The following is a 13,223-nucleotide window of genomic DNA, read 5'->3' on the forward strand; positions in this document are numbered from 1 at the left end:
ATGTTGGACGAGAAGGTCTGGCTCACAGTTTCCACTCTAATTCATCCCAAAGGTGTTCTATTGGGTTGAGGCCAGACCAGTCAAATTCCTCTACACCAAACTCGTTCATATACTATAGTATAGTATATTACTATAAAGTATTGTTTTGTTTAGTAAGCTATAACTGTGAACAACTGTGAAAAAAAAAAAAAAAAAAAAATATATATATATATATATATATATATATATATATATATATATATATTTATATATATATATATATATAATGGGACATATGGACATACATACAATAATACACCAGTAGGTGCAGATTATTCATTTCAATCCACTTACATTATAGAAACAAAAATGGTGGGTGCTAGCACTTTAAAACTGTAAAGTTTCATCTGTGTCCATAGCTCTAATAGTTCTGGTGAGTATTCATGTTTGTCCTTATCCTTTAGTTTTGCTTTGATTTGGTTTGGTTGGTTGGTTAAAAAGAGAACAGATTAGTATGAAAAGCCTTTGTAATCCATCTGGTCTCAGGTAAACTTCCATTTTTGTATGCTGATGTTTTGTTTTGTTCTTCCAGGGCATGACTATAACTTTTTACCCACTAGATGTCAGTGGAGTTCCCCACCTAAATAAATGTAAACAACCAGAATTAAACTATATGTATTTAAAGGTGCACCATTAAGACAAAATCTGGATACTATACGTATATACATACAATCATTCTAAAATCTATGGTTAGTAACACAGTAGTAATCTATGCACAGTTACAGGAGAACAAGCTGCTGACTCAGTGATGAGTGGAAAAAAAAGAAAGTAGGAGTGGTGAGGATGGAGTGTGAAGGAAAAGGAGGAGGGATGATGGGGTGAAAAGAGACTGCAGAGAGAGGAAGCGTCACTGAGCACACTTAGCACGCTCAGCTTCCCATGTATGGGTGTGTGTGCACTCAGACAGGCTCTCGTTGTTGTTTCTGGGTCTCCAACACAAATTTGGCTTTCTTTTCCCCTGCAACACATAACTGCTTCAGGAAGGTACTTTCCCATTAGGTGAGTACCTTTTGCTGTTTTTCCTTTTCGCTGTTTGTCTTTAGTTTCCATTTGTAAGGATACAAAAATCAGCAACAATTTTCTGTCTGTGATTTAAGGTTCTGAAAACACTTTCTGTTCAAGCAAAGCCATTCTCTGTTCCCCTTAAAATCAGCTGGGATTCAAGTGGAGGTCATTAGGTATACAGGGGAAGTGTACACAGATACACTATGTGATGACATATGATACTGTAGACACAGCACACTAGCTTTCATTCTTGATTTGGAACATGTGAATCACACTGGAAAGTTTTCTGCATGGTTTAATTGTCTCTGATTCAGAAGCTGATTCTATGGCTCTGCACTCTTTTGCTTGGTATGTTAGCTGCATGTGCCCTTGTATTGGTTTCCTTTTTGAATCGAGATAAATTCAGATATGATACTTGTAAAATTTTGCCTAAGAGTGAATCTCCTGTATTTTGAATGTTACTGACTACTGAGTATTTATTTACTTTACCAGTTCCATTCTACAGTATTTAGTTAACATAATTAAATACACACTTAAATATGAAACAGATCACAAGAAAAATAATAGGACTCTGGGGTGTAAACATACACCATACTCTTTGTAATGGGTATGGTGTATGCTCATTCTCCATGAATTCTTCATGTCCATGATTGCTTCTGTGCTAGGTAGTCAGTCTGAGGGTATAGATAGACTGAGTATAGATTAAAGCTGTGATTATGTGTCTTTCCGACAACCATGAAGTCATACTAATTTAATTTTACATTATAGGTGTCATCCAGAATTTACATGACAGTTAATGATGTATGCTAATACCCACAGATACTTCATATTTGGGAAATGGAATGTCCACAGAAAGACTGTAAGTTTGTCCTACTAAAGGCCATCCCATTCATTTTCTCTCCTTTTTGGCATTATTGATCCAAGTACTGTGAAGTGACCATTATTATTTTATGTACATATTTTTTTTTATCACATACCATTTCAGGTTTTCAGAGTAATGCCAACCTTGACATCATGAAGGCTGGAAGTGTCCTGAGAAAGGCAACATCTCGGATGTGGAAAGGACAACGTCACTACAAACTGCAGGACGACTGCAAGACTATCATGTACAAATCCAGCTGGACTCTAAACTCTTATTCAACCAGTAGGTACTCACATAACATGACAAATTTACCTCAGCGAAGATTGTTATTATTATTATTATGCGTGCCAAAAACCATCCTGGCTTACTGCTGGATTTCTAGGGACTAATTTAGATCACTGTGGGCACCAGCTACATATGATCAAAATCAAAATCAAAATATATAGAGATTAAATTTGAGGATTATATCCGCGAATTCAAGTGATTATCAACGTAAAGTAACATGCTATCATTTCATTTATTATAATGCTGTGGACTTATTTTAAACTCATGAACGGAATAAATATTAACCAATGAAAATGTATATACAGCATCGGTTAACTTAATTTATCATTTCTTACAGTTAATGTTAAAGTTCATTGTTAATGTTAAGCAGTGTAATAAGTAACGCTGGTTATGGGAATCTTAATTTAAAGCATTACTTTGAATTGATTTTATTTCATAATTGTAAAATGTAACTTATATCAGGTCCATTAGTATAAAAATATCTGTCAAGTAAGTATTTTGGATTTATTAGCATTTTGCTACTTTAAAATCTTTTAAAAGTATTACTTATCATCTGTCTAATAAAGAAAACTTAAGGTTTTGGCCACTGTGTTACATTTTATAGGGCTCAGTAACATTTCCTTACCATTGTTGAGAACTGAATTTGATAATACTGAAACTGGACAGCAGTGTTCCTATATTGTTGGCAGTTAAAGAGGAACCAATCAACCAACAAATTGTAATGTAAACTGGAGACTGTAAAAACAGTCTGTTTTTACTGTGAACTTTCTTACACCTACCATGGTACAACAATGCTTGCTGTAGTTGATTGCTGTAGTTATACATGCAGCTATAAGCAGTGAAAGTTGGCTCGGGAAGGCGGGTGTGTGGGTAAACTTTTGGACTCCTGATGTAAATGTCCTATTCCCCTAGTCTCTGTAGGGGATGTGGAGGCAGTGCGGGAGGGCCATCAGTCTGAAGTGTTCCTCAGTATGCCAGATGAGTTTCCTCCAGAATGCTGCTTCACGCTGGTGTTTCGTGGCCGCCGTGGGAACCTGGACCTTGTAGCCTCATCAGCTGAAGAAGCTCAGGCTTGGATTCAGGGTATGCAGATGCTCATTGAGAACCTGCAGAACATGGATGAGTGTGAAAAACTTGACCAGTATCCTTTTTATGTACATCCTATACTAATATTTATATAATATGTATATATATAAATTATATATATATATAGTTTTAAAATTCCAAGATTGATTTGAATATGAATATTATCAGACATGTGAAATGATTTTCCTTGAACAACTTGTCTACTCAGATGGGTCTCTGATTTGTTTATGAGAGCAGACAAAAACAAAGATGGAAGGATAAGCTTTAAGGAGGTTCAAAAACTACTTAAGCTCATGAACATAGACATGAATGAGCTCCATGCACATGCTCTTTTCATGGTGAGGAGATATGGCATGCCTAAAGAATGTTGTTGTTGTTGCTCTTTCTGCTGGTCTCTGTTCAGGGTTGCCACAGCAGATCATCTGGTCTACATATTTGATTTGGCACAGATTTTATACTGGATTTTATTCGGGCTTGGGACCGGCACTGAGAATTAACCCCTCTGTGGCTGAATTAGTTTCCCGCCCTGGAATCAAAAGATTTTAAACACGTGTAATTGCTGATATGATGAAGTTTTCTAAGAAGAGATTTAGCATTTCTTTATGATTTATGGAAGGGGTCATGAGTGTCAAAGCTTTTTTATAAAAGTCAGTGTAAAATCTGTGTGAATGGGTTTGCAGATTTTCCATAAAATGACAAGTTTCATTGTTTTACAAAATTCACAAGAGAGTAAAAATCTTGTTTCATGAACAGTACCCAGTATTAAGTGTGACTATAAATGTATAAAAAAAATAAAAAGCTCTGCAATGGGCTCCAGCACATCATCTCGTCATTTACTGGCTGTTATCAATAGTACCTCTTTCTTAATACACTTGGCACATGATTGAGAGAATCTACTCATCTACCTTGAACCTAACAAATGCTTACAGAACTTTGCAAGTTTATTATAGCATAAAAAAGGTCAGTTATCCTTATCTGTGCTTTTTCCTTTGCTCTTGATATAGATGTCTGATATGAGCGAGACAGGCATGCTGGATGCAGAGGAATTTGTCCACTTCTATAAGTTGCTTACAGAGAGGAAGGAAATTCTGGAGTTATTCCAGGAGTACACCAGTAATGGACAGGCACTTTCCCACTGTGACCTGGAGGAGTTCCTGAGAGAGGAGCAGCTGGAGGGCGAGAGGAGTCATGAACATGCGCTTGAGCTGATCCATCGATATGAACCCTCAGATACTGGTACTGACACCCAAGTGCATCTTAGCTTTAGTTTTTGCATGATTTGCTATTGCAAATAAAATAACAATAACAGCAATAATAGTTAAAAAATCAGCATAAACACACTTGCATAACATTTGAAGTCTGTAACCTGTATAATGCATGATGCTAAATATTTCCTGATGTAAGTGCTTAGAGTAAACAGTAGTAATGTTTTCTCTTCCATTAAGCCAGAACACTTTATAATGTATTTAGCTGAAGTGCTTTATTGATTTTTTTTTGTTAAACTTGTCATGAAAGTCTTTTCACTCTTATTCGGAACAGCTAAAACCCAACAAATCATGTCAGTTGATGGATTTCTGATGTACCTGACCTCTGCTGAAGGTTCCATCTTCAACCCAGAACATCAGTGTCTTTATCAGGATATGACACAGCCTCTCAATCATTACTTCATCTCCTCCTCACACAACACATACCTATTAGATGACCAGCTGAAAGGGAGGAGCAGTGTGGAAGCATACATTAAGTAAAACATACCTTATTCACTTAAAGTGGACTATTGGTTGCTGATTATGTTTAAATAACTCCTATAATGAAATGTATCAACCCTTAATACTCAATATTGTTTACGATATTTATAAATGACATGCTATACTTTCACACACACACTTACTGAACACTTGTAATCCTGCTTATCTGTGCAATTATACATCAGTCAATCATGAGGCAGCAGCACAATGCATAATACAGTTAAAGAGCTCCAGTAAACGTTCACATCAAACTTGGGCAAATTAGGCAGCTGAGTATTTCTCTAGATCTAGTAATCTAGTATTTTTCCAGTGTACTGGAAAGAAGGTACTGTAAAGTTTTTGCAAAAAGGTGCCCATGATTTTGGCCCAGCATTACTATCAGCTAATACCAATCTCTCCATTCTCCTCTGACCTCTGTCTTCAAAAAGGTGTTTTCGAGCAACAGAACAACCATTCACTGGATGTTTTTCTCACATTTCTTTACAAACACTAGAGTGTGAAAATCCCAGGAGATCAACAGTTTCTTAAAAATACTTAAAAAATAGCAACTATGCTTTAGTTACCAAGATCTGCCAGGGATTTTTTTTCCCATTCTGGTGTTTGATTACCTGATGCTCTCGACCTGCGTTTACATGATTGTATGCATTATGTTGTTTCCACATGATTAGCTAATAGCATGATTGAGAAGGTATAGTGTATGTGTTCCTATTATAGTAGCCAATTTAACTTAAATTTCCTGCATGTAGGGCTTTGAAACGAGGCTGTCGCTGTGTGGAGGTGGACTGCTGGGATGGTCCAAATGGAGAACCCATTGTTTACCATGGACATACTTTCACTTCCAAGATTCTGTTTAAAGATGTTATCTCTACAGTGGCAAAATATGCCTTTGAGGTGATCTGAGAATTTAGTCAAACCAAGAATACGTTCTGGCACTAGTACAAGCTAGATTAATAATTATTTCAATCTGCCACTGTATTTTAAGGCATCAGAATACCCACTCATTTTGACAATTGAAAACCACTGCAGCGTTGAACAACAGACTGTCATGGCTGAGCATTTAAAGAATATCCTTGGTGACATGCTGCTGAAGATTACAATAGATGGAAAGGTGCCCAGTGTGCTGCCATCTCCAGAGGTGAGCTACAGTTCAGCAACTCTTTTTTTTACCTTGGGACGTTTTTTCTACTTACTGTCTTTTTGGATATCTTATGTAAGCTTCATCTAGAAATTGGTGACATGATATTTAGTAGTGATGCACTCATCTGGTATAAAGTATCAACAATGGGACTGATGTAACGTTCCTTGTGCCATGAATATCTGCTATGTTAACTGATTTTAAACAGATTTTATAAACAGTCAGGACAAAATGTGTTAAAGCAGATTCCTATCACAGCTATGAGGTATCCACATAATGATAACAATAGGTAGCAAAGAGTATTGTATCAGGATCATGTATCATAAGCTTTGTATTGAAAATGACAAAAACCATGCTTTAATGTTCTAATTTATTATAAAGGTTTTCCTCAGTATTATCAACTTAAAGACTTTCACTAAGAAACCTTTGAGAGGCCTGGCACAGAAATCCGAGTTCTTAAAAAAAAAAAAAGTGTTTTGGTCCCAGCATTATTTAACAGTCAGAGTCTATATAAAAATAATTGTTATCATACAAATGTTTTCTCAGGAACTTAAGGGGAAAATCCTGTTGAAAGGAAAGAAGATGGGAGAATTGGAGGAGTGCTCAGATGTAGACAATCTAGAAAGCAGTGATGTGAGTGATGGTGATGATGATAAAGCTGAGGATTTGGACAATCAGGCCACAGAGAGCACGGTAAATAAATCTGCACATTGTCACTGTGAGGTGACATTATATTTATTTGGATATGAAGTTAATCTTATATATATACAGGAAGGATTAAAAGGTTATATTCTTTATATTCTTTATATCTCTGAAGCCAGACACATATTGACACTGGTTGCATGTTTAAACAGTTAAGCATTATATGTGATACAGGGAGAAATGAATGCTTAGTGTTTCATGATACTGATTGAAGAGACCGGGGTACAGTGGTTGTACACTGAACTGTCACAGTGGCCATCTCATAGCTCCTGGACCATGGTTACAGTCTCTGAGGAGTTAGTCTCCTTGTGTCCCAGAAACGTGGCAGTAGGTGGATTGGCCTTTCTAAATTGCCCCAGGTGTGAATGAATATGCATACTGCCCTGTGATGAACTGGTATCTTAGAATAGGCTTCAGATGTCCCTGACCAGTATGAAGTGGTTACTGAAGATGAATGAATCAGTCACTGTTTGGAATATTAAACTATTAAATAGTCAATTTACCAAACAGTCCAAGAAATTATTTTTGACCTTGAGCCATTATAGTCTGCCGTACATTTTAAATGTTGGGTTAATTTTCTATGTACATTTTCAATATAATCTCTGCCTGAAAGTGTATCAAACCGCAGATTTAGAATTATTAGTTTTTTAAGACATCTGTATCCCTAACTTAAAGATTATACCATGCAAGCACAGAGCTGTGCAGTAGCTGATGTTTCTTACAGTACTGTTTTTGAACTTGCACACATTCATTAGCACAGAACAGTCATGAATGCACTGATTTTAATGTGGAAATGTTGTATGTTGTTGATCAGAATTCAAAGGAAAATCTATCCAAGGAGCTTTCAGACCTTGTCATATACTGCAAGAATGTTCATTTCAGCAGCTTTGAACACTCACGAAACCACAGCAAGCCTTATGAGATGTCCTCCTTCTCTGAGTCCAAGACCCGCAAACTTATCAAAGAAGCTGGTAGGCTCATAATATTGAAAATAATAATGTTTGTAAGTGCTACTTTACCATTTTATATAGAAAAGTATTGTTAAGTATGAAATTATTCAGTAAATTTATTTGTATCCTTAATAATAATTAAATATCTGGTGTGCTTACAAAATAACTAAATTATAGACAATAACCAACAAGAATGTCATTTAACTCACGTTACACCAATCAGCCATAACTTCAAAACCACATGCCTAAGTTTTTGTGTAGGTCCACCTTGTGCCACCAAAACAGCTCTGACCTTCCACAAGACCTATGAAGGTGTGCTGTGGTATCTGGCACCAATATATTAGAAGCAGATCCATTAGGTCCTGTTAGTTGCAAGGTGGGGCCTCCATGAATTGGACATGTTTGTCCAGCAGATGATCCTCAAACCATTTCTGAACAATGTTTGAAGTATGGCAGGTTGCATTAACCTGCTGAAAGAGCCACTGTTATTAAGGAATACTGTGTACCTGGTATGCAACAATATTTAGGTAGGTGGTTTGTGTCAAACTCACTTTTCCCAACAAAACATTGCCCAGAGCATCACACAGCTTCTTTCCAGCTTGCCTTCTTCCAGTTATTCATCTTGGTGTCATCTCTTCCCCAGGTAAGCAATGCACAAACCCCCAGCCATTCACAGGATATAAAAGAAAACAGACCAGATCATGCCACATTTTTCCATTGCTCCATGGTCCAGTTTTGATGCTCACGTGTCCATTGTAGGTGCTTTTGGCAGTGAACTTGGATCAGCATGGGCACTCAGACCAGTCTGCATCCACACAGCCTGATACACAGCAAATTGCGATGCACTTTGTGTTCTGACACACGTCTATCAGCGCCAGCATTAACTTTTTCAGCAATTTGTTCTACGGTAGCTCCTTAGTTCCCATGTGCATCAAAAAGACTTGTACATGATCCTGTCACTGGTTCGCCAGTTGTCAATTTTTGGACCTCTTTTGGTAGGTATTAACCACTGCATACAGGGAACACTACACAAGACCTGCCATTTTGTAGACGCATTGACCCAGTTCTCTAGCCATCACATTTATATTTACACTTATTGATGGCATTTAGCAGATGCCCTTATCCAGAGCATCTTACAGAATTGCTTTTGAGGTCTCTGTCAATGTCAACGTCAATACTGCTTCACTAGGTCACTGACTAAGAATTCCATCCGTCTGAAACTCTGTCGGGAGGAAATACAGCAAGAAAAGCACACAGAAGTGCTAGTTTATGTTCTTCAGAAAGAAGCATGTCTATAGAAGTATGTCTATAGAAGTCGTTTGAAGACTTGCAGTGACTCAACTGTTTGGACATCTAATTGCCATAACCAAAAACTGTCTTGACCTTTCATATACACTGAGAGATGGTGGGATCATCAGTGCTAGAGTTGCAGAGGAAGCATAATGCATTGTAGGGTGCGATAAGTGCTTTGAGGTAAGTGGATGCTGGTCTTTGGATTTATAGGCAAGCATCAGTCTTTTAAATCTGATGCAGGCAGCTCCCGGAAGCCAGTGAAGGGAGCCTAGCAATGGGGTGGTGTTGCAGAACTTAGGAAGGTTGAACACAAGTCATGCAGTTGCATTCTGGATCATTTGCAGAGGCTGAGTGGTGCTTAGAGGTAATCACAATTCACAATTTGGTCAAACATCAACTTCGAGAACTGACACTTCACTTGCTGCCTAATATATCGCACCCTGTGACAGTTGCTATTGTAATGATATGATCAATGTAATTGACTTCATCTGTCAGTGGTTTTAATGTTATGGATGATCAGTGTATGTAGTTTATTGGTGAATTTTAGCAACTTAGATTTCCTTTATATGTGAATCACAAGAAAACTGGGTTTCTATTCTTTGTTTAATACATGGATTGGTCTTTTCATTAAAAGACATTATTACAAAGCTCTAATTTCTGTTTTTTCCCTTTGACTTTTTATGACATAATGGCATGATTTATCAATGTTATTCATCTGTATAACATCTTAATAAATTAGTTATACTAAGTTAACAACTAGTCAACAAACCGTTTGATCATTTCTATCTATTGTTCCAGGAGGTGACTTTATTCAGCATAACAAAAGGCATTTAAGCAGAGTGTATCCTAGTGGCCTGAGGACAGACTCATCAAATTATTGCCCCCATGAAATGTGGAATGTGGGATGCCAAATTGGTATGACCTCATTCTAAACCCAGCAGACACTGAACTAACTTGAACAATGATATAGCCAAGTAAGAAATAAAACATGTTGTTATGTGTTGTGTGCGTGGAAGTCAAGTATTTTCCAATAACAGCACATATTGAAATGTGTTATCCTTGTACAACGGCCATTTGGAATGACTAACAATTTTTTGTTAGCTAAAGAATATTTTTTGTTAGTTAAAGATATATTTTTGTATTTGTAGATACCAGTGATGTGGAATGTTTGTGAAATAATATCAGATACATTATAGCATCTAAAGTATGAACAGCTTGTGTTCCTAAAGCACTCTAAAGCACAATTGTCAAAGCTGCAACTTTAACTTAATCTGTTTGATCAAGTAAGCTTTGTGAAAGTAAACTAAAAAAAAAAGATATTAATAAGTAGATAATTCTATTAGTGAGTACTGATCTGTACATGTATATGAGCAACGCATATGCATTAAACCGTAATGTGTCTAATCCACAGTGGCATTAAATGTCCAAACAGCAGGGCTGGAGATGGATCTTAATGACGGGCTCTTCAGTCAGAACAACCGCTGTGGATACGTTTTGAAACCCGAGATTTTGCGCAACAGCGAACGTTTCGACCCAGAGTTTCCCGACAACCGAAAGGATTACTGTCCTCTTAGCCTCACTATCCAGGCATTGGACACCCTTACTAATTGACTAATGTTTATTTGTTAACATTTGAGCTTAATCTGAGCTTTATTTTAAAATGTTATTTTCTAGAAATGTTAAGTATGTGAAAATCTGTGCCTCGGTTTAGGTAATAAGCGGCCAGCAACTTCCTAAATTAAGCAAAAAAGATTGGTCCATTGTAGACCCACTGGTAAGGGTAGAGATCTATGGTGTACCTCTCGACCAGACCCAGCAGGAGACCAAACACATTGAGAACAATGGTAAGGGTAAAAAAAAAGGTGATGTCATGCCATTTAAAGAACATTACATTCACTGCATAAAGGAAATTAACTGTGTTTTGTAATTGTTTGGAAATACGTTCTTGCGATTCCAAACTTTTTGATTAGGTTTGTCTGTCAGAGTTTGTGTTAGCATCGATTTTCTCCTGTGTCTCTCATTTGCACAGGATTCAACCCATACTGGAATGAGACATTACAGTTTGTGATCCATACGCCCGAGCTGGCAATAGTACGCTTTGTTGTGGAAGACTATGACATGACATCCAAGAATGATTTTATAGGGCAATACACACTCCCTTTCTCCTGCATTCAACAAGGTAAGGCATACCTTAGCTTGGTGTAAAAAGGTAAATTAGTATAATAATAATAAAAATGTAGTGAATTAGTTAAGTGATTTTACTCTTTTTTTCAGGGTACCGTCATATTCATCTTTTATCAAAAGACGGCACGAGCATTTGCCCATCGTCTTTGTTTGTGCATATTACAATTAAAAAAGCATCTTAGACTATCATATAAAGTATGTAAGTTTGACAAGAAGCATCCTGGAGATGCACTGGAAAATACCTCCACCCACCAGAAGTGTGTCTTTACTAAAGAAATCTGTGCTGTTGCATGTACACACATCCTATTTTATAAATTACTGTATTTAACCTTTTATGCCATTTGTAGTAGAGCTGGGCGATTAATCGTTATTATCGATTAATTCGAATTTATGGTTTATGTCGATGTTGAAAAAACGAAAATCGATTTTCCGATTTCACTTTGGTTTGGCAGAGTGACAATTATTTATTTTATAAAAAGTGATTTAAGTCTGCACTTTGCACTTTACAAATCCCTCATATTTTGTTATATTACTTCATTTTACTGGAATAATTAGAACTTGTAAAGACTGGTGAAAGTTTGCATTTTATAAATCCCCCAAAAAGGTTTTTATTTTGTTGTATTGATTATTGTTTTTCTAAAATAACAAAAAAAAAAACCTTGTTAGCGAAAGTAATTTTGCACTTTGCACTTTTAGTCCAAATTAGCAGTTCATATGTTTGGTTATATTGTTTTTGCTCAAATTAAAAAAATCTATTCTATAGTCTCTAGTGTTTTAAAAAGAATTTAAAAAGTTAGTTTAGTTTTTAAAATCGAATTTTGTTTTAAAAAATTGGATATTCAATTTTTTGGCCATATCGCCCAGCTCTAATTTGTAGTTGCCTTGTGTATATATAGCTAAATGAACAATGACCATAGAAACCATTAGCAGTCAAGTTTTATTGAACTTGCTTTGAGATACATACATATACACACACATACATATATATATATATATATATATATATATATATATATATATATATATATATATATATATATATATATATATATATATATATGCACATACATATACTGAACAATTTAGGGGAACACTTAAATTACACAATGGATCTTAATGTATGAAATATTCATAATCTTTACACATTGTGTAATTCATTGAGAATAAAGAATCCTGCTGTCCGGCTCTCTTTGTATAAATATATTGTCTACCGGTATCTCCTCCATGTTCTTGAAACTGTGCTGGGAGACACACCAAAGCTCCTTGTGACCACACGTGCCATCCTGGAAGAGCTGGATTACCTGTGCATCCTGAATGGGTTACAGGTACTGCCGTTTGCTACAGGTAGTGACAAGGACCCAAACAAAACACAAAACAGTCAGGAAGGTTAAGGATTCCACCTACAAAGACATTCTACTTTGGGGGTTGTCTTTCTGTTGCCTCTCCAGTGCATCTGCTGTCACTTTCATTTGCAACAAAGCAGATGCAACTGATATACAATCACTTATATTGGTATGTTTTTGGTCCACTTGTCCCCTTTGAGGAAACAGTCTCTGCAACGTTCTTCCATGTTTATCACCTAGGTGGTGGAACAAGATGATGCCACCCTTGTCCATAGGACACCCCATCCCAGTCCAATTAAACAACTATCTGGTATTTTGGACTGGTATGCTTCCATCTGACATGTCATCTTTATCAAAACACAAAATCTAAGGGAAATCTTCTGGAAGAACGGTGTTGATCCATCTAATGCAAGATTTGTAAGAAGCACTGTCAGTTTTTACTGATACTGTTTTGAAGGCTTATGATGGCCCAACACCTTACTAAGGGACTTTATGTTGAAACCTGTCTCTCTTTTTCTCTCTGTCATGCCTTGATGCTCAGCTAATAAAAATTCCAGAAATGCTTATCAAACATTATTCTCAAGTATTGCAACT

General features: G+C 36.5%; 1 protein-coding gene across 3 annotated transcripts; it reads left to right on the forward strand.

Annotated features, from left to right (window-relative positions):
• The first annotated feature begins 873 nt into the window (after window positions 1-873).
• plcd4b (phospholipase C, delta 4b) lies at window positions 874-11,511 on the forward strand. Of its 3 annotated transcripts, XM_058392306.1 has the most exons (17): window positions 874-1,038; window positions 1,137-1,392; window positions 1,864-1,903; window positions 2,030-2,188; window positions 3,104-3,332; window positions 3,486-3,615; window positions 4,282-4,513; window positions 4,817-5,018; window positions 5,769-5,913; window positions 6,005-6,157; window positions 6,704-6,850; window positions 7,674-7,830; window positions 9,901-10,017; window positions 10,514-10,689; window positions 10,814-10,946; window positions 11,132-11,281; window positions 11,377-11,511. In XM_058392306.1, exons 3-17 carry the CDS (start codon window positions 1,882-1,884, stop codon window positions 11,466-11,468), a joined length of 2,244 nt encoding a protein of 747 aa, XP_058248289.1. In that variant the 5' UTR covers window positions 874-1,038; window positions 1,137-1,392; window positions 1,864-1,881; the 3' UTR covers window positions 11,469-11,511. The 3 variants fall into 3 exon arrangements, with proteins under 3 accessions (XP_058248289.1, XP_058248288.1, XP_058248287.1); XM_058392305.1 differs by lacking the exon at window positions 1,137-1,392 and having other exon boundaries at window positions 1,813-1,903; XM_058392304.1 differs by lacking the exon at window positions 1,137-1,392 and having other exon boundaries at window positions 875-1,038.
• Window positions 11,512-13,223: the final 1,712 nt, after the last annotated feature.

This window comes from Hemibagrus wyckioides, linkage group LG06 (assembly GCF_019097595.1).
Source record: "Hemibagrus wyckioides isolate EC202008001 linkage group LG06, SWU_Hwy_1.0, whole genome shotgun sequence".
Classification (NCBI taxonomy): domain Eukaryota; kingdom Metazoa; phylum Chordata; class Actinopteri; order Siluriformes; family Bagridae; genus Hemibagrus; species Hemibagrus wyckioides.

Coding starts and splice junctions, on each gene's coding strand:
- plcd4b (XM_058392306.1), top strand. CDS start 1,882: ATGGAATGTCCACAGAAAGACT. Junction 1,904..2,029: donor GGAATGTCCACAGAAAGACT/GTAAGTTTGTCC, acceptor ATACCATTTCAG/GTTTTCAGAGTAATGCCAAC. Junction 7,831..9,900: donor CAAACTTATCAAAGAAGCTG/GTAGGCTCATAA, acceptor CTATTGTTCCAG/GAGGTGACTTTATTCAGCAT.